This window comes from Babjeviella inositovora, assembly GCF_001661335.1.
Source record: "Babjeviella inositovora NRRL Y-12698 unplaced genomic scaffold BABINscaffold_9, whole genome shotgun sequence".
Taxonomy (NCBI): Eukaryota; Fungi; Ascomycota; class Pichiomycetes; order Serinales; genus Babjeviella; species Babjeviella inositovora.
Genome location: NW_017566846.1, coordinates 683306 through 704702, shown reverse-complemented (window position 1 = coordinate 704702; position 21397 = coordinate 683306). Strand labels below are relative to the sequence as shown.

The window sequence follows — 21397 nt, the reverse complement described above, 5'->3', positions numbered from 1 at the left end:
CTAGACTCTCATTAGATCTAGAGATCAGCTCTGTAGTAAGCGTATAGCCATCACGTGGCAGGGATTAATGGCTTATAAAAGGAGGTTGATCCCTCCTTTCTTTGTCTCATATACATTATATAATCAGCTAGTATACTACTGTAAGTAGATATTTCACCCTCGAGGTAGAGATATAATAGAGTAAGCTTGATTGTGATATGCGCGCAACACGGACATAAGTATAATTATGGCAATCCGGGAATATTCGGACATTATGCGAACCAGTGTGGCATCATGACTCCGGAATTCGGCATTCAAATGCCATAGCTCATTAGTATGACATCATATTAAGTAACCACTAAAGTCTGATATTTCTCTCTGGCATATAAAGCGTGCAACATATTCCTTCCAAGATTTCCTGCTCCTCACTTTTTTTCTCTTTCAAATTTCAGATACACTTCAACTTTGCAATGACTGTCATATCCTCCAAATCATACACCATCACGGCTGAAGCCACCCGAATCTTCAATTCTCTTGTCAATGACCCCCGCCTTGATGTCCCAGAGATTGTGAAGTGTGCGGCCAGACATGTAACTATTCAGGCCAGACACGAAGTGCCATTTTTACCCACTCCATTAAAGATGACCGAGTCTTCCACCGCGCTCTGGGCGTACCTTAGTGCCTGGTCGCTTGCCATAATGAACGCCCGATACGGATTGGACGAGGAAACTGCAGTTGTTGACGCCGAACAGGCTACATTGTATCTCTTTTCTTTTGCGCTTGTTCGTTTCAATGGTGTTCCCATTCAAGACAAACGCTTTGCCTTGAGAGCCACTCAGTATGACACGGGCAAATATAACGAGCCGTATCGCGCACTGGCTACCAATATCTACCCAACTCGCGACGGAAAGTTCTGCCTGTTACACGGGGGATTAAACGCGACGCGGATCTTGCGGATGGTGGGCATGCCAGACTCGCAGCCGGAACTCACGCGCGAGGAGGCTATTGCGGCCCATACGAAAAATATTTCGGAGAATTTCGACAGCCACTGGCTCGAGATCACTGCCAACGAAAGATACCGCCAATCAAGCACGGTTTGCAACACGTTCGAGGAGTTTTTGGTTTCTGAGCACGGAAAGGCCATCAAGGATGACCCTATCTACATCGTCAAACAAGTGGATGCTTCGCTTCCACCTGTGGGTTGGCCAGAAGCCACCAAAGGTAGCGGCAGACCGTTGGAAGGAATTCGGATCATTGATTTCTCACGTATTATCGCAGGACCTGCAATAACGAAGATTTGTGCACTTCTTGGGGCCACGGTCATTCGCATTTCCTCTAATCCGCAGCAGCCCGATGTTGCTGTATTGATGTTTGATGGGAATTTGGGAAAGCGTGACACCTCCTTAAACATGAAGTCAGAGGAGGGTAAAGACGCGTTTGAAGCGTTGTTACTAGGAGCCGATGTGATCATGGACGGCTTCCGTCCGGGCTCCTTAGATCGTTTGGGATTCACCAGGGACTATATGCGTTTGCTTGCTCGTAAGAGAGGTAAGGGACTTATTCTCGCCCGCGAGAACTGCTACGGCTGGAAAGGGCCACTTCAGCACCGTTCGGGCTGGCAACAGATAAGCGACTGTCTCACTGGTGTCGCGTGGGCCCAGGGAAAGTTTTTGGGCTTGGACGAGCCGGTTCTTCCGTTGTTGCCTAACGCTGACTACCAGGCGGGGATTTGTGGAGCCATAGCCATTTTGGACGCCATTTACAAACGCGCCACCTTGGGTGGATCATATACTGTCGACCTGTCGCTTAGTCAGTTTAATGTCTTCTTCCAGAAGCAGGGTTTGTTACCTGTGGTGGAGCAGGAACGACTCTTGAAGCGGTACGAAGGAGAACTCAGTTTTAGACATTACGATGATGCACTCAGCTTGTCTCAGAAAATGGCCAAGCTCTTTGCTAAGCATGAGCCGAAGTTATTGGATCCAGAGAAGGTGTATGCCAAGGCCGATAGTAACTGGGGAGAAGAAGGGGAAATTATGGAATATGTCAAGCCGCCAGCCTCTTTTTCCAGCATAAAGTTGTTTCCGGACGTGGGAACCACTCAAGCTGGAACCTATTCCCCACAGTGGCCATAAACCCCATTAGACTAGTACTTACTAGAAGGGGGTTACTAGAGAATATTCAGATCCAATTGCTGGGTTCAAAGGATATCGTTAAATTGTATTTGTTAAAATTAAACTAAATATTAGGTCTAGAATATATGCCATATTAAAGATAGGCCATGACACATTTGTACTTAGACCTCTCGTGGGTTCCATTCCCACAATGTCACGAAATCTCGTTATGCTTTTCTCATACCAAATCCTTGGCGATACGAAGCTTCTTCTCCCTCTCCCAGACCGAGACCCAGTACTTGGTCTTTCCGCAGGTCTACGAATTGACCAGCACTCTTGTATCGCGTATCTACCACTCCACAAAGGTCATCCAGCAGCGTTTTGAGCCGTCCTCTGCCGGAACCGCCTCCCTCGATGGCCACGTTGTGGGGATGCAGAGAGACGCAGACAGCATCGTGCTCCAGAACGTGGTGACTTCCATCCAGGTACTCAACATGCGTTTGTTCAAGAACATTTTCATCAACTCCCCGGTGTTTATCGCCTTTGTGCATACCCATCCGCTCGTGGCGGAATCGCTCATCAGGTTCAATGACTTATCCAATGAGTTAGATGGCATCCATACAATCAACCAGTACCACAGTCCGTTACTTATCTCCGATGGGAAAACCGATGTTATACAGGCGATTAGTCGCGAAGGTTTGCTTGATTCCAAGTTCGGCGAGTTTGTCTACGAATGGAATGAAGTTTTGAGAGTTAATAGAAATTTCTATTCCAAGATTAAGATTTGGGTTAGATGGTTCATATAGATATTGGTTAACAAATGCTACATGTTATAAACAACTGATAGTTTAAAAAGTACACAGAGTATGTGCGTGTAAAAGTGGAACTTCTCCAGACTTAATCCTGAGATAGTTCGTCCAGCGAGTTATAAGGGACTTTAATTGGCAATTCTTTTCAGTGATATGGACTAAGGCTATGTAGTAAAGGTACCATTTAACTAGACGGAAGTTGGAGTCCATTGTCCCCTTGCCTCTGATAAGCGGATACCCTGGTATCGTATCTGCCTTAGTATATAAGGTCACCGACTACCCTTCTCTCGTAGATATCTTACATAGAAAAGGATTCTCTTTTAGCTAGCTAGCAGTATCCACTATTACCTACTAGATATACCACAGACCACCTTCGTATTCATAGTTGGCCTGTACGAGGGTGAGAATACTAGAAGGCTCTTTTTTGCCTGCTCTCCAATACTCAAGCTTGTGTAACTAAACATGTTCTCTATCAATCCAAGACCCGTTTCCGTATTAAGGCTGAAGAATCAACTTCAATAGCTACCATAGACGCCAATATACTTGCATCTTGAGTCTGCCAAAATCAGTCCTGCTAAGTATCACGGATATCGCCGCTATGGAGAGAAACTGCCGACTCATACGTTTCAGGTACATGCATCTAGTTGTTGTCTCGCTAGATTGCTTCACGCCTATATTCTGTAAGGATTCCAATGACTGCTGAGATTAATATTAGGGGTTGTAGCTAGCCACCTATACACTAGATATTGTCGGACTAACCGTTGAGTATAATCACGATCTTTCATCAAAAATAAAGATAATTCATATACTACATACGTACTTATTAAATGGAAAAGCACTTGCTTATATAACCCTCTTAGTTTGTACCATGATATTTCAATTTCAGTTGAATTTCCACATAAAGTTTAATCCTCTTGAAATGGCACGTAACTTCACATGTGCTAGGGATCCGGTTCTGGTAACCACTCTTGGTAGCCGGACACGATCTTTCTCGGGGCCTCAGAGACAGTTTCTCTAGCTCTTATATATAACGTGGTTCTTACTTAATCATTATATAGAGGTTTTATAGTGTAGTGGTTATCACTGTTTGTTCTGATCCAATAAATCCGGGTACAATCCTTGTTGCGCATATACCTCCACCAGTACAAGTTTACTTTTCCATGTCAATGTTTTAGGATAGTTTATGCTATACCTAACTGAATATTTCCTTACATTCATTGTGAGCCTTAAATTTAATGATAGAAGCTTATATTGATATGCCAAAGATTTATTTACTACCCTACAATCTTGAGATTACATGTAACATAAGATTATATCTGGCTAGTTGTGCTAATCCATCTTGCAAAAATGTCTATTTTTAACGACAAAACATCATTAATTTATAAAGCTCAGGGAAATAAACTGAACTTTATACTTAATTATCGTACTTAACACCTTCGTATCTCTTGACAAACACCTCTGGTACTGCCACCACCTTACTGCGAATGTAGTCGGCAAAGGCTTTACCCAACGAGTCCAAACGCGTGGATGAACTCACGCCCCTACCCAAAATGCCATATACTACAAAATGGACAGCAAGTATATTAGGCATCTCCACCCGCTCGATAAAGTAGGTATCCTTCCAGTCCTCCCCGATCAAATACTGCAAGTTTTTGCCCGTCGCAAACGACTTCAACCATTCGTATTCGTCATCCTGGTGCACATAAAGTCCTAGATTCACGTTGGCACCCTTGTCTCCGGATCGCCCCAACACAAAAGTGTCTAATGTGGCCCTAACCGTAGCCCCAAACATGGATAAATCAACTGGTTTAGCGGTTTCGTATGACTTTCTGACCCCCAAAGCCTCTGCTCTTGGAACATGACCACCCTTCACGTCTACGGCAGCGGAATTGTCGCTGCCCAAGATAATACACCCCTCATCCAATCTCAGCTGCTCAATCAAGCCAGGGTAATAAACTACAAACTCGCGGGGTTCAAACGGGTTGATGAAACTGAAGCTGGCACCGTGGAAGTGCTGCATTCCGTAGCGTCTACAGGCCCTTCCAAACGCAATTACACTAGCATACTCGCGGGCCTGGACAAATATCCGCAAGAACGACGTGCCATGATTCTGCAGGTCAGGGTTTTCATCCGCATGGGCCAACCGCTGGAACTCCACAACATCAAACTTGTCCTGGATCCCGAAGTCTTCCATAGCTCGGCGGACCTGGCGTTCCTGCAACTCAAACTTGGCATCCATGTTGGTGCCAGTTCCGCAGACCATAAACTCCGCCTGGTAGCCACCGACGTAGAACAAGGCAAGTTTGGTGGTGGGTGGAGGCGGGAACCCCCTGATTCCGGACACCTCAACACGGTTTTTCGCCTTCTGTTTCATGATCACCTTGGAAACGTCAGCCGTAACATCACTGTTAAGATACATTTCACCTTGGAGCTCGTACAACAACTGTGAGCGGCAGGTATCCACGTTGACAAACCCGTTGAGCGATTCATGCTTTGTAATAATAAACGTGCCGTCGCTGGCGATTTCAGCAATAGGATAGCCGATGTCAATCAACTTGTCCATTGGATAGCGATCGAAATCGCAAAAGTTTGCTCCAGTGGTGTAGCCGGAACACTCAATGAGGTGACCGGCGAGAAGAGCGCCCGCTAGTCTATCGTAGTCGGTGTCTTTCCATCCGTGCCACCAGGCCGCGAGAGCGATGATTGGAGAGGCATCAGCAACTCTACCACAAATGATGACGTCCGCCCCAGCATTCAACCCTGCAACGATGGATCTGCCGCCAAGATAGGCATTGCAGCTGACGATCTCGCGGTTGGGGTTGGCAAAGAACGCGCTGGTTTCGGCGGAGATCTTGATCTTGTCGTTATTCGAGTCCAAGTGCTTCAACTCGTACTCTGGCTGAAGGTACGTCTCGGCGTTGGCATAGAGGTCATCCCCGTAAACATAGCTGATCTTTAAGTCTAGCCCCTTCTTCACAGCTTCAGCGTTGACAAGCTCGGCTAGACCCTTGGGATTTTGCGCACCACCGTCAAAAACCACCTTGATCCTCTTTTCCTGGATAACTTCCAAGCACATGAGTAATGCTTCTTCGCAGTTCTTTTCCCAGCCCTGGTGCGCTCCGGCCTTGTATGCCTTGGCGTTCGTGGCGATATTCAACTCTGCAAGCCAATCACCAGTAATCGCATCGACCGGGCCCTCAGTGGCCTGTCTGTACATGTGGAAGCCTTCGTCGGTCAAAGCGCCGGCGCAATTGGCTATAATAATGGGGCGTCTAGTCATGGCGGTGTTGTTGGTAGGTACCTGGAGCTCAATTGAGGCGGAATATAACTTTCTTTTAAATACACCTACGCCTGTGGTATCCAATTAAGGTCTTCCGCCGTGACTGCGGGGAAGAAAGGGATGACACGAAATCCGATAAGGTTTTTCAGGGAGCTGCTGCATTAGGTCTAAAGGTGGGGGGGACCACTCGGCCTTCGGACAGAGGGGGTGAAAATCATCCATAGCTGAAACCGGTCTGTTTGCAACACTCCGCTAAAGCGATAACTTCGAGTCTATGAGTAGTTGACCCTTTACGGAATCCCCTCCGCCGACAATGCCCCGTATGAAACCGAGGAACGCAGGTATGCAGAGACCTGCATACAGGGTGCGTTTCCCCACAATTACCCTTCGGAAGATTAATATGCGAGCTTTATTTCGTCTAAATAGCGTATTATACCGTAACTTGGGGGGTGTTCAGCTATCTCAACTTGTATGGGCGTATTCCAAAATTTTCAGCACGTTTGAAAAAATCTCTATGGTAAAGGTGCGTATGGTTTGTTGAATAGTATTCCTGGCGCTGGTTCAAATTTACACTACAGCTTAGTAGCCAAGTTTTAATCCCACCAGACTAATAGAACAAGCCTATGTGGAGTTTCCCTTCCGGAGTTCGGCAATGGTACCCCGCATCTTTGGTATGACTTCATGCTACATAAACTCTAAGACCTAATACTCTACTGATCTATATAAGACATTATACATCCCTTACGGCTCTCCTTATTTTCAGATTTCAAACGTCTCCTTTCTTCACAATGACTGTCATATCTTCCAAACCATACACCATCACGGCTGAAGCCACCCGAATCTTCAATTCTCTTGTCAATGACCCCCGCCTTGATGTCCCAGAGACTGTGAAGTGTGCGGCCAGACATGTAACTATTCAGGCCAGACACGAAGTGCCGTTTTTACCCACTCCATTAAAGATGACCGAGTCTTCCACCGCGCTCTGGGCGTACCTCAGCGCCTGGTCGCTCGCCATAATGAGCGCCCGATACGGATTGGGTGAGGAAACCGCCGTCATTGATTCCGAGCAGGCCACGTTGTACCTTTTATCTTTCGCACTCGTTCGTTTCAACGGTGTGCCCATTCTCGACGAACGTTTTGCCTCAAGAATTGCACAGTACGACACGGGCATGAGCTCTGAGCCATACCGGGCGATGGCTACCAATATCTACCCAACCCGCGATGGAAAGTTCTACTACTTGCACGGGAGTTTAAACGCAACGCGAATCTTGCGAATGGTAGATATGCCAGACTCACAGCCGGAACTCACACGCGATGAAGCCATTGTGGCCCACACGGAAAATCTTTCGCAAAATTTCGATAGCCACTGGCTCGAGATCACTGCCAACGAAAGATACAAACAAGCGGGCACGGTTTGCAATACATTTGAAGAATTCTTGGCTTCTGAGCATGGAAAGGCCATCAAGGATGACCCTATCTACATCGTCAAACAAGTGGATGCTTCGCTTCCGGCTGTGGGTTGGCCAGAAGCCACCAAAGGTAGCGGCAGACCGTTGGAAGGAATTCGGATCATTGATTTCTCACGTATTATCGCAGGACCTGCGGTAACAAAGCTCTGTGCTTTGCTTGGGGCCACGGTCATTCGCATTTCCTCTAATCCGCACCAGACCGATTGGGCCGCCTTGATGTTTGATGGGAATTTGGGAAAGCGTGACACCTCCTTAAACATGAAGTCAGAGGAGGGTAAAGACGCGTTTGAAGCGTTGTTACTAGGAGCCGATGTGATCATGGACGGTTTCCGTCCGGGCTCCTTGGATCGTTTGGGATTCACCAGGGACTATATGCGTTTGCTTGCTCGAAAGAGAGGTAAGGGACTTATTCTCGCCCGCGAGAACTGCTACGGCTGGAAAGGGCCACTTCAGCACCGTTCGGGCTGGCAACAAATAAGCGATTGTGTCACTGGTGCTGCATGGGCCCAGGGAAAGTTTTTGGGCTTGGACGAGCCGGTTCTTCCGTTGTTGCCTAACTCTGACTATCAGACGGGGATTTGCGGGGCCGCAGCCATTTTGGATGCCGTATACAAGCGTGCCACCGTGGGTGGGTCCTACACCGTAGACTTGTCGCTCAACCAATACAATGTCTTCTTCCAGAAGCAGGGTTTGTTACCTGAGGTAGAGCAAGAACGACTCTTGAGACGGCATAAAGGAGAGCTCGACTTTAGACACCATGATGATGTGTTCAACTTGCTTGCAAAGATGACCAAATTTTTCGCAAAGCACGAGCCGGAGTTATTGGACCCAAAGATGTATGCCAAGGCCAAAAGTAACTGGGGAGAAGAAGGGGAAGTGGTGGAGTATATCAAGCCGCCAGCCTTTTTTTCCAGCACCAGATTGTTCCCGGACGTGGGAACCACCCGGGCAGGGGCCCATCGACCACAGTGGCCGTAAATCCCATTGGGCTAGTATTTACCAAAGGCTTTTTGTATAAAAAATATTCCGATTTAAACGCTATGTTGGTTTTTATATACTTTTATTTAAATGCAATTGTGCAACAATTGAGCTGGGTATTTATGTCTAGAGGCCCTTCACCACTAGGCTTCTCTGCATAGTCTATGCCCCTGCTTATATTCCTAGGGCGTACACGTGGTGGTGCAGCTCCCAATACCAAACGCAGCCCCGAGGCCGGAGCACACCTGCAGCCATACTATAGTTGCTCTTTCGGCTATGGGCGCTAACCCAAGGCGTCGCCTGATTGACGTCCTGCAGGCGGCTGGAAAAAGAAATCCCGTCTGAGATGTGAGTCAGTATTTTTTTTTCAACTGCAAAGTATAACACATGTTACATTATAAGTCACTAAATCTTTTTCGAAAGCAATTTCTTCCATTCTTACCCCATACTTTCCACCATGCTCAATACCGCCAACACAACGGCTCATCCTCTCTTAGAGGCCACTCAGACGTTACTAGAGGTACACACACAAGTCATCGACAACATGATCTACCTCTTCAACACAGAAATCGAGCTCTTGTCCAACTCCACCAAGCTTCTCGAGTCAATCCACATCCAAACCTTACTCAAGGGCTTGAAACAGAACATTTCCATCATGGTTATGAAGATCCGCAACCCCGACAGCTACTCACTCGGTCGCAATAACACCTTGATCAGCTTCCAGCTTCGGAGCTTATTCGCCGACCACTACAGCCCAGTGCTCGGGAAGGTGTTGGCCGTGTTGGAGGAGTTAAACCGGTGCTACCACATCCTTAAAAAGGCCAACCAGAATACCAAATCCTTGGCGACACGAAGCTTCTTCTCCCTCTCCCAGGCCGAGACCCAGTACTTGGTCTTTCCGCAGGTCTACGAATTGACCAGCACTCTTGTATCGCGTATCTACCACTCCACAAAGGTCATCCAGCAGCGTTTTGAGCCGTCCTCTGCCGGAACCGCCTCCCTCGATGGCCACGTTGTGGGGATACAGAGAGACGCAGACAGCATCGTGCTCCAGAACGTGGTGACTTCCATCCAGGTACTCAACATGCGTTTGTTCAAGAACATTTTCATCAACTCCCCGGCGTTTATCGCCTTTGTGCATACCCATCCGCTCGTGGCGGAATCGCTCATCAGGTTCAATGACTTATCCAATGAGTTAGACGGCATCCATACAATCAACCAATACCACAGTCCGTTACTTATCTCCGATGGGAAAACCGATGCCATACAGGTGGCCAATCGCGAAGATTTGCTTGACTCCAAGTTTAGAAAGTTTGGCGAGTTTGTCTACGAACGGAATGAGGTCTTGGGGGTCAACAGGAGAAGGATCTTTTAAGCGAAAACTGGAACCTGTATCGGATAATTCATAGATATTGGTTAATAAATGCTACATGTTATAAAATTTGATGGATTAATAAGGACGTGGACGATTTGTGAAAGGCGAACCATTTCCAGGTCAACCATGTGATAATACGTCTATCGAAGTGTGTGAGCCTTGACAATTTCTGTCCGAGGGTCTAAATATTAGAAGGTGTTTGTCGCAGGTGCATTATATTTAGTCGTTATCTCACCAGATGGCCTCAACGTCTATCCCAGATATATCATCCGATATAGTGTAACGGCTAGCACGGTTCGCTTTCACCGAGCAAACCCGGGTTCGACTCCCGGTATCGGAGTGTCCTCTACTTTTTATCTTAAAACATATTTCCGACAGATCATTTATCAGCTGAAAGTGCCCGTGTCGAGTCTTGTATCGGGGCAATTGTGTTTTCGTGCCCTACCCTCTTTTAGACCATCTTTATACAGTATAGTTCATCAGTGCATTACTAATTCTTGGTTAAATATCACGGTAGCGGGCGTCCAGCACCCGTTTGTCCGTTTAAAGCTCCTCTTCGGAATACCCCTTTCTGGTCTGTCTCTTTCTCAAGTTGCTCAACTGGATACTCCGCTTGATATCAAACTTGGTCTCAAGGATTTCCTTGGTCTCCTCCAACTCCAAGTGACCGAGCTCAGGGTATAAGAAGAACACGCAGATTAACGAGATGAAGGATACTGCCCCGAAGAAGGCAAAGGTCCCGGTTGGGGTGATTTTCTCCATCATGGTCAAGAACGTGGAGGCAATAATAAGCGAGCCGGACCAATTTACGGCACATGCAAGCGAAGACCCAAGGCCTCTCACGTTCATAGGGAAGGTTTCGGACTGTTGCCATGGAACGGCACCGGTACCAAAGGCAAAGAACGCCACATAGAGCAACATTGCAACCAAAATGACAATTCCCCAACCAGTCATCCCGGTAGTGTTAATAACCGCCTGGTTGTTGGCAAACTTGATGTCCATGAAATGGAACGCAACCGCCGCAAGAACCAACGCACACACCATACCCGCGAGCGAAATAATCATAAGCTTTCTTCTGCCCAAGCGGTCAATGAAGAAAAACACCGCGATGGTGAAGATGAAGTTGATTGCCGCGACCAAAATTGACACAGCGGTGGCGTTCTTGAATCCCACCATCTCGAAGATTGTCGCCGAAAAGTACATCAAAGAGTTGAACCCGGTGAACTGGTTGATACCCTGCATCCCGCAGACAATAATCAAGCCACGGAAGTTAGAAGGAACGGTGTGGAGCTCTCTGTACTTGACACAGAACTTCTTGAACGCGGACATGCCATTGGTAGGGTCGTAGGTTGCTTCCTGGAGTTCTACAATCTTTGCGTCAATCGACTTATCACTAGCCCCGCCGTTGATCCTCACCATCACATCGCGTGCTTCATCGAGACGGTTTTTCCCAACCAAGTACCGCGGGGTGTCGGGAAGTCTGGTCAAAAGCGCGGCCTGGAGAAGTGTTGGGAAGAGCGAAATCGCCACCAAGATTCTCCAGCCCTTGTTCACGTGCACTAGCCCGGCACCAATGCCGTAGCTGGCCAACTGGGCACCGGTTCTAATAATAGACGCCATCATGACCAATCTACCTCTCCATTTTGCAGGGGCAAGCTCCGTGATATAGAGGGGAGAGACCACAGACGCGATCCCCACGCCAAACCCCATAATAAACCGGCCCACAATCATGGTCCAAACGTTCTGTGCGGCCGCTTGGGTTACTGCTCCAATCACAAAGAAAGCGTTCGCCACCTGACAAGCGTAGTTTCTCCCAATCGCATCCGCGATCGAACCAGCAAAAACCGCGGTGATTAATGCACCAAGGGAGGTGGCGGATGTGATGAACTCCTTCCTGCCATAAGTCAACGGCTCGCCAAGGTCGTTGTTGACGGAAACCAAGGCGGAGGAAATGTATCCGGTATCGTAGCCAAACATAAAGTGCGAAACAGATGCAACCGTCACCAAAAGATACAAGAAAGCGGTGGGTTCGGAGTTGACCACTTCGTGTGCAATATGATAGCTCTCCACGTTTTTGGACGCATCGTCCTGGCTGTTGACCTCGTAGTGCACTGCTGTAGCTTTTTCTTCCGACATGGTAGATAATGTTAGTGAGCGATAGTATAGATAGTCTGAAGACGTGCGGGGCGAAGACTGCTTAAATACCGTTGGGCGCGTGTTAGAAGTAAATCAGCGCGTTAAGCATATCCCCGACGTAGAATTCTCGTGGATCCAGAAAGTTTCCCGAAACGGAGGGGAGATAGCGCGGGGATAGCTGCAGGAATGTGGGGAGCGACAAACGGGAGCCTCTGGCAGAGCCAAGCGATTCACATGTGAGACTACGAAATTTTTATGATGCTTGCTTATCCAGCAACAGCACCGTTTGTGTGTGCTCTAATGCACCTGGTACTGTCGATATGAGTTTTGCCAGCTCGTCGTGAGTGTGGCTGATTGCTGCGAGCGTCGGTTTTTTCAACGACAGTCTGGTTAGAGGGCAGTGACTTCGGAGTTCTAGCCAAACTTTCGTGGACAAAATTCGCTTGAACTTTTACGACGCAGCTTATCCCAGTGTGGGAGCTTGGAGACCTGTTTCCAAGCGCGTCGGAACAACGTATCCTGCTAGTTTCGCTCCCCTGGCCCTGGTCTGGAATAAGATGGCACCCATTTTTATTTCGTTATTATTCTATTCTTTTTCTGTTAAGCTAGGAAGGGGTCCTCAAAGATTCCATGTCTACAACTTCCATAGTTTTTTTTTTCGTATTTCTTGTCAATCAAGATACTGCATACGCACTTCCCTATCGTATAGTGCGGTGATGATGTCGACGTTAATCTTCCAGGGGGTTCTCAGATCTAGGTTGTCCCCCCCCTTCAGCATGACTAGATTTAGCGAATCATCATCATATTGGTAGACCTGCAACATTCTGGGGAACTTGTTTAAAAAGCCGAGAGAGACTCGTGTCAGACACTAGATGCGGGAGGTAGGGCAATGGCCACACCGAGACTAAACTCTAGCCCTTATGCATGACCAGGGGAAAGGGGTGTCTAGTGACACCACGGATTTTATCCAGAAATTCCGATAGCTAAAATATCCAATCACCGCCGCATGATTGGATACGCTATACCGGAAGTAGTCAGTCCTTCAGACTGCAGACGTAGATCGAAGATGCGAATGGCCCCTTCCAGCGTAGTATATACAGCAGGCCCTCACGCTGCCTCAATTCCTCGTATCGCACATGCTATACGATGCCTTCACGTCTTTGTAAACCTAAAAATGAGCTGCAGGCGAGTTTGGGCACACGAAATACGGAGCTAGCTTTATCCACTCACTCTACATGCTGCTCTAGCCATCAGTGCTACTCCAGCTGTCAGTGCTGTTATACCTTGTATTTATTGTGGTGATTGTAACTAGTTGTTACCAGGCCAATTTGCTTGAAAGCTTTCGGGGCCTTGACATTCACCCCCATTACACCTTGCAACTGCGTTCCCCAGTCATTCAGACTCCGTCGAATGACTAATAGCTAGACGGTCTACACCTTAGCTAAGACTAAAGTGCAGCATTTCCTCTCCGTTCATCACGTAAACTGCGATCCGGAAATTACTAAACAATTCCTAGCCCCCAGGTCTGGCCTCGCATTGCTTCTACCTGCACAACACACTCTTTCCGGCTCTGATCTCTCTCTCGGTATCGCCTCCCGCCGTGCCGCTCTCAAACGCCGTGAGGTCATACACAAACGTCTTCCCAAACTCCCCTGCCTTGAAGTCCTTCTCGCGGCTAAGATCTTTGGCGGCCTGGTGCAACAACTGCTGCGGCTCCATCACGTGCTCACTGCTGAGCTTGAACGTCCCCCAGTGGACCCCCACCATCTTCTGAATGCCCATGCACTCGCTGATGGTCAAGCTCTCTATGGGAGAGATATGGCGCGGCTTCTGGTGCCATTCCGGACAGTACTGCCCGATGGGCAACATCCCGAAAAACACCCCGCTGTACTTGGTTTTGATCTCGTCAAACATTGATTCGCTGTACCCAGTGTCACCGGCGTGATAGAACACGGGCTTGTTGTCTTTCAATATCAAAAAAGAACACCACAACGTGCTGTTGTTGTCGTAGATGCATCTGCCCGACCAGTGCATGGCTGGCAAACACACCACCTCCCACTTGCTCTTGGTGGCGGACACCTGCTGGGGCTGGATCTCGTAGCGGTCCCACCAGCTCATCTCGATAACCTTGTACACACCCTTGCGCTTCAAATGCGCCCCCACACCCATCGGCACGATCCATTCGGCCTGGTTGTTGATGGCAGCGATGGAGTAGTCTTCGAAGTGGTCCGGGTGGTTGTGACTGATGAGCACGTACTGCAAGCTCTGAAGTGGCAACTCCTGGATCTGGACCGGCGATGGGGTGATACGCTGCGGTCCAATGTACGGGTTGATCAAGTAGTCCTGGAATATCGGGTCAGTGAGGAAGTTGATCCCGCTGATCTGCAAGATGGAACAGCTCTGACCCAACCAAGTGAATACAAACCTTTTCAGCAATTCTGGCAATTCGCCATCATCTGCCGGATGGTGGTACAAGGCCATATCCGGTTGGTAGATGGGCAATGTGGCTCTCAATTTGGCGATATCTTTGTGCAACAACCTGCTGTCGTGGTGGTGCCCGTCCTTATCGTCACTGCCGCCGGTTATGAGCTCCACCACTTCCATGACCCTCACTAGAAAGAATTCAAACAACGACTGCGCCCTGTACTCCTTGAACGGGTTTTCAAACTTTCCGTGGATCACTAACGGAAGAAAGCGACCACTGGGCTCCTGGTCAAGCTCGGGGTGCGCCGATTGGAGGGTGCTCTGTTTCCTGTGGTACAACGCCTCCCGCTGCTGGATCTCCCACTGCGTTCTGAGGGAGATGTAGCCGATGTACGAGGTGTACGTAACCACCATCCCAAGGGTTATCTTCGACTTTAGTCCTATGTTGGGCAAGAATTTGAAAAAAGACATGAGTCGGTTGTTAAACTGGGGGGGGCGACTGCGGCTGGAACGATTGGGTGGGTTTTTGTGGTTGCTCCTTGATGGGGTAATTCTTGCGGCTAACCTTTAACTAGAATTTCTGACTTTAACTAAAATCTCCGATTGTTTCACAAGGAATGGAAGTTTTTCCGGCTTTGGTTTGTAAGGAAGTTTAGGCGGTAGAGGTATAGATTCGGGTAGCTCTGTTGCCATTTGTAGTTGCAACCGCAGGGTAAACGGCAGAGGCTTTGGCTCAAAGCGATCTGGCAGCGGGCTCGTAACCCAGAGATTAAGTCGTGAGCCGCAAGCAGAGATAAGCTATTAAAATATGGGACTTAAAATAAAGAAGCGGTCTAAGCTTAGAGATTTATGTGTATTAGTAACGATCATCACTCATTTGGTTTGGTTTCAAACAAATGGAAGTGATTATTTCATACGATAGTCTAGTTTTAGGATTCAGACCAGATCTTTGTCTTTCGGGCTACTCGCCATTCTCTTCCTAGGAAACAAGTATCGTTCTCTTGTCTTCCAACTATAAACGAAGCTAATAGAAATAATACACTGTTTTAGATAAACAGTAGGAGGAGGCCATATAGAATCCACCACTTCCTCTCGCGGAGTGACTGTTCCCTATTAGCTAAATGTAGCCTATGCGTGCTTCAGCTTTAGCGATGCATTCCTCGGAATCATATCTTTGTATACTAAGTATGCTTTCCCAATCTGAATTTCCTCGAATGCTATCTTTCAAAGTTTGGCTCCTCGGCGACCTATTGCGGTTTCACACCATTTTATTGTCTTGGCCCCGGTGTATACCCCGATGTCTGGTGTCAGTGTATGCAGGAGTATAAAAAGTGGGTATAAATCGCCCTGATGTCTTCCGCCTCTCCCTCCTTACACTTTCCGTCCAGGTTATATATCTGCCTTCCATCGCACAATGTCCGAACGTCACCCAGGTAAACGCATCTGCCAGATTATCAAGCTCAGGCCGGAATTCTTAGAGGAGTACAAAACCATCCACAGTGCTGTGTGGGAGCCGGTCCTCAAGAACCTTACCAAGTACCATATCGAAGACTATTCCATTCACTATGCGCCTGAGTTTGACTTGTTAATTGCGAACTTCAAGTACACTGGTGATAACTGGGAACGTGATGCTGAAGATATGAGAGTGGATCCGGGCAATCATGACTGGTGGAAGGTCACCGACGCCATGCAGTCTACGTTGGTGGAAGGCTCTACTGGCAGTAGCGATAAAAAGGGCTGGTGGAAGAACTTGGAAGAGGTTTTCCGTGTTGACCACTGAGTTTCAATGGAGCGGTATAAACCAATTTCTCTCTGGTGTTTGTCTGGAACTGGCTTCACGGACCCTCCTTTCCCAGACTCCTGCTAGACTTATTCCTGCTGAATAATATTCGGTTTATTATATTTAACTTTAAAAGGTTATTTCTAAGTCTGTATATGCAAATATTTACTTCACTTTAGCTCCTCTCCATTTTTGTAATGCCAACCTCAGTCGCATGTATCGAGATCATAGGATGTATGACACATGGATAATTAGGTACTTCGAGCCCCGTTAAACCTCTTTTCTTATATAAATGAATACAATATTGGTAAAGTAGTTCATGTCACAAACTCCATAAGCGACGCCTCAGATAATTGCTTCATGCGGCGCCGCGTAGCCTCTCAACCCAATACACAAACAGGTCACAGCAGAAAATAGCCTTCCTCGACGATTATTTTAAATTTTAAAGATAAAATTCTTTATCCAAGCACAAAGGTCACCATTTCCCTTCTATATTGCTACACCATGACTGCCGTTATTCCGCTCCAGTTCTCTGATTTATCGCCTATAAGCTTCTCACACCTCATTTTCTCCCTCCAACACGTTTGGCTAATTTCGCATGCAATCACCCTCTTGAGTGTCTTTGGATATGTTTTTGTCTCGCTCGACTCGGCTACCCACTCTTCCACTCTCCGCAGTTGGTATTTGACGGCAGACCTTGCTACAATCATCACCTACTCGGTAGTGATTTACCGGCGCCACTTGGTAACCACCGTGCGAAATCTTGGTTCATTGTCTGTGGCCACTCCAGGTTCAACCTATCCCCCAGTTTACAGGCACACAAGAATTCCATTGTCGGAAGTGTTGAGGTCCGAAAACGCGCATCTTCTCGCGTTTGGATTGTTATGGCTCGCAACCCCCCAGAACATCATCAAGTTATTGCCGTTTGCGTGCTACTCGTTCTTGAATTTGGGGCATTTCTTGATTAACGAATGTTTTTCTTACAGTTTGCTCTCAGCTGCTATCGCCCCGTTGTTAGCCTACCTCGAGGCACCCCTCTTGTTGGGTGCGGCCCACACGGACATTTTTATAATTCTCATATTGCTCAAGGAGACAGTGCAAAACCGCAGTGCATTTGCCTTGTTCTTTTACGCATTCATCTGGGGTCTCCGTCTCGAATCGTCCGATGCCAGTAGAAGTTCCTTGTATAGCGTGCTATGGGCCATTGACCTCTTTTTTAACCGGCGCGATGTTCCTGTAAATGTCCGGGAGAGCTGGGTTCACGTCAAAACCGGAATTACCACTCTTATTCCGCTCGCACTGGAGGAGACAAGCGGTCTGGACGATGGGACCTTACTCGATGACGATGACATATCCCTCCATCGTTTGAAACGTTAAAGGGACGGTTTTTTTAAATCACTGGGACGTGGGCGGAGGGGGGATCTACGGGAGACGTTACTGCAATATCCCTGACGGTAAGCTGGTTGGGGTGTAGGTTTATAGCTATCTATGCAAACTGCGATTAAACGATAAAAATTGGAGAATATACGGTAAAGGGAACTACGCAACCAGGGTTTTTGTGAATATCATACTCGTTGTATCTTGGTAGAAGTGAGTTCTAGTAGGGGATAGTGGGCAATTCAGCTGTGGCGTATTTACGATTTCTTTGAACCTAACCTTTACTACCATTTATGTCAGGGCCTATACCTGTGAAAAATCGGCAAGCTGATATCTTCCTTACATCCGAAATCTAGAAAATTGAATCAATTTCGTCAAATTTATAAATAGATTAAACGGTCATGATATAATTCTCTCGGTCCAAAGTTGTGGTTCAACTGGCTCCTCTGTTACCTGAGGTTGTCAAGCGTGGCCAGTCCCAATATATGTGAATAGGCCATGTAATGACAACCATTTTGGAAGACCATTAAATGCCTTTTAACAATTTGACGCTTCATTCTACACCTCAAGCAAAGCAGTTTGTGTCCACTCCTTGACTATCGATAGCCTTGCTCTCTTTCCTTTTTGGTTCTTTACCCTTTGAATATTGCTATGTATCTATCGTTTACCTTCTAGTCCACCTACTCGCGATTTAGTACATTATTTAATTCTTTGTTTCAAGATATTTTCACATAAAAATTATAATACAGTATTGGTCTCTCAGGACAGTTCAGAAACTTACGGATATAGAAGTATCGGAAGCTTGTAGCACCATCGATCTACGCTAAGTCTGCCTTCATCCCCGCCAATCTCTCCCAGCCCTCGGAGTCCTCCCATGTCGCGCGCCCGCGTGACATCAACGAACGCACCGTGGTGCGTGACTTGTACTTCCAGTCCTTGCACACCAAATCACCCGCGCCGTGCTTTCCCGGAAGCTCCCCAAAGTTCTCGTACGCCGAAACCAAGTCACCGCAACACTCAACCGCCTCGTTCCACACCTCCTCGTTCGTGGCCAAATCCGGGTTGTTCGAGATCGCACGATATGCCTTCTCATGGCACTCCAACGCGGCCCATGGCTTGCCGCGCCAGAGCTCAACGCGTGCAACCACACGCCAGCAGCGCACCGACGACGTAATCACTGACGGGATGATGTTGCAGATGAAGTCAATGCACGACGTCTGGTAGTGCGACGGTCTATCCAACTCCTGGTACGGCTGTGAGACCAAAAGCTCGGCCAACTTTTCAACAATAGGAATGTCTATAGAGCCATCGCTTGCCTCGCCCTTGGCGTTCTTGATGCTCAACAACTCGCGCGACGCCAACAAGACGTCATCCCACTCGTTCAACTTCGTCGCGACAATCAAATAGTTCTCGTAAATACGCCACGACTTGTTCGAGTCACCATTCACCCTGATCGCTTTCTTCAACGCGCCAAAGGCCTGTTTCACCTTCTGGAGGCGCAACAACGCGGTTGCCAAGTTAGACCATGCGAACGCGCTGGTCTCGTCCAACGCGACACAGCGCGTGAACGCCTCGGCCGCAAGGTCGTACTGCTCAGTCTCTAAGCCGAGACAGCCATAGAAATACCACGATTCGTAATTAATCGGGTTCACCTTCAAGGAGTCGTGCATATGCGCGACAGCAGCGGGCAAGTCGCGCGAGACACCGCGGGGCGGACTGAAGCAGTAACGCGCCAACGCTGTCTTGGCGTTCGCGTAGCGGCCAACTTCCCATGCGCGGAGCCACAACGCAGGGTCCTGCTTGATGTCACCGAGGATGGAGAGCGCGCGCGCGTCGCTCGGATGTGTGTCCACACGCGTGCGCAAAAGGCGCTCGGCCTGCTGCTCGTCGCCTACGGATGCGTAGCACAATGCCGCCTCGCACACCATATGGAGGCGTTCATAAATCTCAACGGCACTGCGTAAAATCCCTAGAGACATGTATTTCTCTGCGAGCTTTGCTTCCATCTCCCAGCGCGGCATGAGCGGAAGCTGGTGCACGTGCTGCATGCGTGTGGCTGCGGCTGCCGCGCCCGCTCCGAGATCGCGGAACACGCGCGTCTTCATCGCCGCGCCGAGCTCCTCCACCAACGACTGCATCTGCAAGACCCCACGCTCAACGGTCTTGGCCTTGGTGCTCTCTACCATGGAGCGCTCCCAGAGCGCGCGCGAGTACACGGACCAGTTGACGGACTTGGCCGGCGCAAACAACACGCGGCTCACCAATGCGAGCAACTCCTCGTTCACCAACGGGTGGTTCGCCGGAGTGGTCTGCCTGATAGTGGTCAAGCGGAGCAACAACTGCAAAGCATCGTAGTCGTCCAACGCGGTCGGGTGGTTCGGGTCGAGGTCGCGCAACGCGGCGGGGATCATGTCCGCACGCAACGCCACAGGAAGGAGGGTTTCCTCATCGTCATCGGAGGGTTCTTGCTTCACAGCTATTTCCACGGTGCGCACCCCGTCCACCCTGCGCTTCTTATGCTCCTGTTCCAACTCGGTGTTTTCCTCACCAACGCCCTCGTAGATCGGGCGCTCGAGCAACATGTCAGAGCCGAGCGCGAAGCTCTCGGGCGCGTCGTCCGTGTACTCAGCGGAAAAACCGCGCGCATCCTCGCTCGCGGCAAGAATCACCAACCCCGCACGTGCAAACTCCTGGTACTGCGTGCGCTTGGCCTTCGCACCCGTCAACACAAACTGGAAGCGCGACAACGTGCGCGCCGCGCGCAACAGTGGCACCGCCAAGTGCTCGGTCCGCGCGTGGATCCCGCAGCGCGCGGCTTCCAAGTGGAACGCGAGCTGCACATACTTCTGGAGTCTAGGCGCCGCGTCTGTGCTCGGGCAAAGCGCGTTCGCAACCGAAGCGTTCAAGAGGATCAGTGAGACCGTTGCAAGCGCACTGGATGGCTCTGGTAGGACAGAGATGTGCACCTGCAACGCCCTGGTACGCCACCACTGCAAGGACGCCAAGACCGGAGCGGTCGGGTCGCAGTGGGCGTGCGCCTCGGTGAATGCAGCGAGCTCTTCAAGTGACGTGAGGTCAGAGGAGTTCACCAACGAAAGCGGTGCCTCTGAAAGCTTCTCAAACATTACCAACGCGAGCACCAAGTATAACGCCTCATCCAAGAGGTCGTACGCGGGCTGGCCCGCGATGTGCAACGCACCCACCAGTTGCGCCTGCAACACTGCGGGGTCGTACGAAAGCTGGAGAAATTCGCATGCGCCGAGCTCTAATGCCGGGCCCGTGTAGTTTGCTTGGATAAAGCATTGTAAGAAAGTGATTGCAAGGAGCTGGAGGCGCAACGGTGCACCCTCCGAGTCGGCCTCACGAGCAGAAGCGAAAAAGCAGTCCACAAACTGCAAAAGCGCTGTATGGGTGTAGGTAGGCGACTGATTCCAGATTTGGCGTGTTTGCTCATTCACCAAGAGGTCCTGGTAGGATGAGAGAACCTCAGTGTAGCTGCCCTGGGCAATTTGGGTTACGGCGGTGGAAAGGAAGACTGGGGCGCCAGCGGGAATATCGAGGCTCTTAGCGGGAACGGACAAGACCAACTGTGATAGAAGGCTCCGGAGAAGGTGGGAAAAGTCTGACATGGCTGGGTAAAACAGAAAGAGGAGAAGGATTAACAAAAGGCTGTTTGTAC

At 48.9% G+C, this 21397-nt stretch overlaps 10 protein-coding genes and 1 non-coding gene across 11 annotated transcripts; 7 read left to right on the top strand and 4 right to left on the bottom strand.

The window, feature by feature from the left end:
- The first annotated feature begins 200 nt into the window (after positions 1-200).
- On the top strand, positions 201-2257 carry BABINDRAFT_162566 (uncharacterized protein). The gene has a single exon (XM_019129417.1). The coding sequence runs from the start codon at positions 450-452 to the stop codon at positions 2109-2111; it is 1662 nt and encodes a 553-aa protein (XP_018984230.1). The 5' UTR covers positions 201-449; the 3' UTR covers positions 2112-2257.
- On the top strand, positions 2258-2908 carry BABINDRAFT_177097 (uncharacterized protein; the record flags this gene model as incomplete). Its single annotated transcript, XM_019131030.1, has 1 exon — positions 2258-2908. The coding sequence occupies one exon, from the start codon at positions 2258-2260 to the stop codon at positions 2894-2896; it is 639 nt and encodes a 212-aa protein (XP_018984229.1). The 3' UTR covers positions 2897-2908.
- Positions 2909-4313: 1405 nt separating this feature from the next.
- On the bottom strand, positions 4314-6179 carry BABINDRAFT_39059 (acyclic terpene utilization AtuA family protein; the record flags this gene model as incomplete). The annotated part of the gene is made up of 1 exon (XM_019131905.1): positions 4314-6179. One exon carries the CDS (start codon positions 6177-6179, stop codon positions 4314-4316), a length of 1866 nt encoding a protein of 621 aa, XP_018984228.1.
- A 709-nt stretch (positions 6180-6888) lies between these two features.
- On the top strand, positions 6889-8738 carry BABINDRAFT_162564 (uncharacterized protein). Its single transcript, XM_019129416.1, has one exon. It carries the CDS (start codon positions 6968-6970, stop codon positions 8624-8626), a length of 1659 nt encoding a protein of 552 aa, XP_018984227.1. The 5' UTR covers positions 6889-6967; the 3' UTR covers positions 8627-8738.
- A 339-nt stretch (positions 8739-9077) lies between these two features.
- BABINDRAFT_162563 (uncharacterized protein) lies at positions 9078-10007 on the top strand. Its single transcript, XM_019129415.1, has one exon. The coding sequence runs from the start codon at positions 9084-9086 to the stop codon at positions 9999-10001; it is 918 nt and encodes a 305-aa protein (XP_018984226.1). The 5' UTR covers positions 9078-9083; the 3' UTR covers positions 10002-10007.
- A 90-nt stretch (positions 10008-10097) lies between these two features.
- Positions 10098-12237, bottom strand: BABINDRAFT_162562 (uncharacterized protein). Its single transcript, XM_019129414.1, has one exon. The coding sequence runs from the start codon at positions 12135-12137 to the stop codon at positions 10545-10547; it is 1593 nt and encodes a 530-aa protein (XP_018984225.1). The 5' UTR covers positions 12138-12237; the 3' UTR covers positions 10098-10544.
- On the top strand, positions 10270-10341 carry BABINDRAFT_t264. Its single transcript has one exon. It is a non-coding gene; the product is annotated as a tRNA-Glu (tRNA).
- Positions 12238-13679: 1442 nt separating the features above from the next.
- Positions 13680-16104, bottom strand: BABINDRAFT_172151 (N-acetylphosphatidylethanolamine-hydrolyzing phospholipase D; the record flags this gene model as incomplete). The annotated part of the gene is made up of 2 exons (XM_019130863.1): positions 13680-15001; positions 16095-16104. 2 exons carry the CDS (start codon positions 16102-16104, stop codon positions 13680-13682), a joined length of 1332 nt encoding a protein of 443 aa, XP_018984224.1.
- Positions 15981-16554, top strand: BABINDRAFT_51996 (uncharacterized protein). The gene has a single exon (XM_019132174.1). It carries the CDS (start codon positions 16223-16225, stop codon positions 16445-16447), a length of 225 nt encoding a protein of 74 aa, XP_018984223.1. The 5' UTR covers positions 15981-16222; the 3' UTR covers positions 16448-16554.
- Positions 16555-16765: 211 nt separating this feature from the next.
- Positions 16766-17971, top strand: BABINDRAFT_162560 (uncharacterized protein). Its single transcript, XM_019129413.1, has one exon. The coding sequence runs from the start codon at positions 16846-16848 to the stop codon at positions 17716-17718; it is 873 nt and encodes a 290-aa protein (XP_018984222.1). The 5' UTR covers positions 16766-16845; the 3' UTR covers positions 17719-17971.
- A 565-nt stretch (positions 17972-18536) lies between these two features.
- Positions 18537-21347, bottom strand: BABINDRAFT_172149 (tetratricopeptide repeat-containing protein; the record flags this gene model as incomplete). Its single annotated transcript, XM_019130862.1, has 2 exons — positions 18537-21044; positions 21255-21347. 2 exons carry the CDS (start codon positions 21345-21347, stop codon positions 18537-18539), a joined length of 2601 nt encoding a protein of 866 aa, XP_018984221.1.
- Between the last annotated feature and the right edge of the window lie 50 nt (positions 21348-21397).

Excerpts from the sequence above, each read along its gene's own strand:
- BABINDRAFT_162566 (XM_019129417.1), top strand. The coding sequence starts at position 450 with ATGACTGTCATATCCTCCAAATCATACACCATCACGGCTGAAGCCACC.
- BABINDRAFT_162564 (XM_019129416.1), top strand. The coding sequence starts at position 6,968 with ATGACTGTCATATCTTCCAAACCATACACCATCACGGCTGAAGCCACC.
- BABINDRAFT_162563 (XM_019129415.1), top strand. The coding sequence starts at position 9,084 with ATGCTCAATACCGCCAACACAACGGCTCATCCTCTCTTAGAGGCCACT.
- BABINDRAFT_162562 (XM_019129414.1), bottom strand. The coding sequence starts at position 12,137 with ATGTCGGAAGAAAAAGCTACAGCAGTGCACTACGAGGTCAACAGCCAG.
- BABINDRAFT_51996 (XM_019132174.1), top strand. The coding sequence starts at position 16,223 with ATGACTGGTGGAAGGTCACCGACGCCATGCAGTCTACGTTGGTGGAAG.
- BABINDRAFT_162560 (XM_019129413.1), top strand. The coding sequence starts at position 16,846 with ATGACTGCCGTTATTCCGCTCCAGTTCTCTGATTTATCGCCTATAAGC.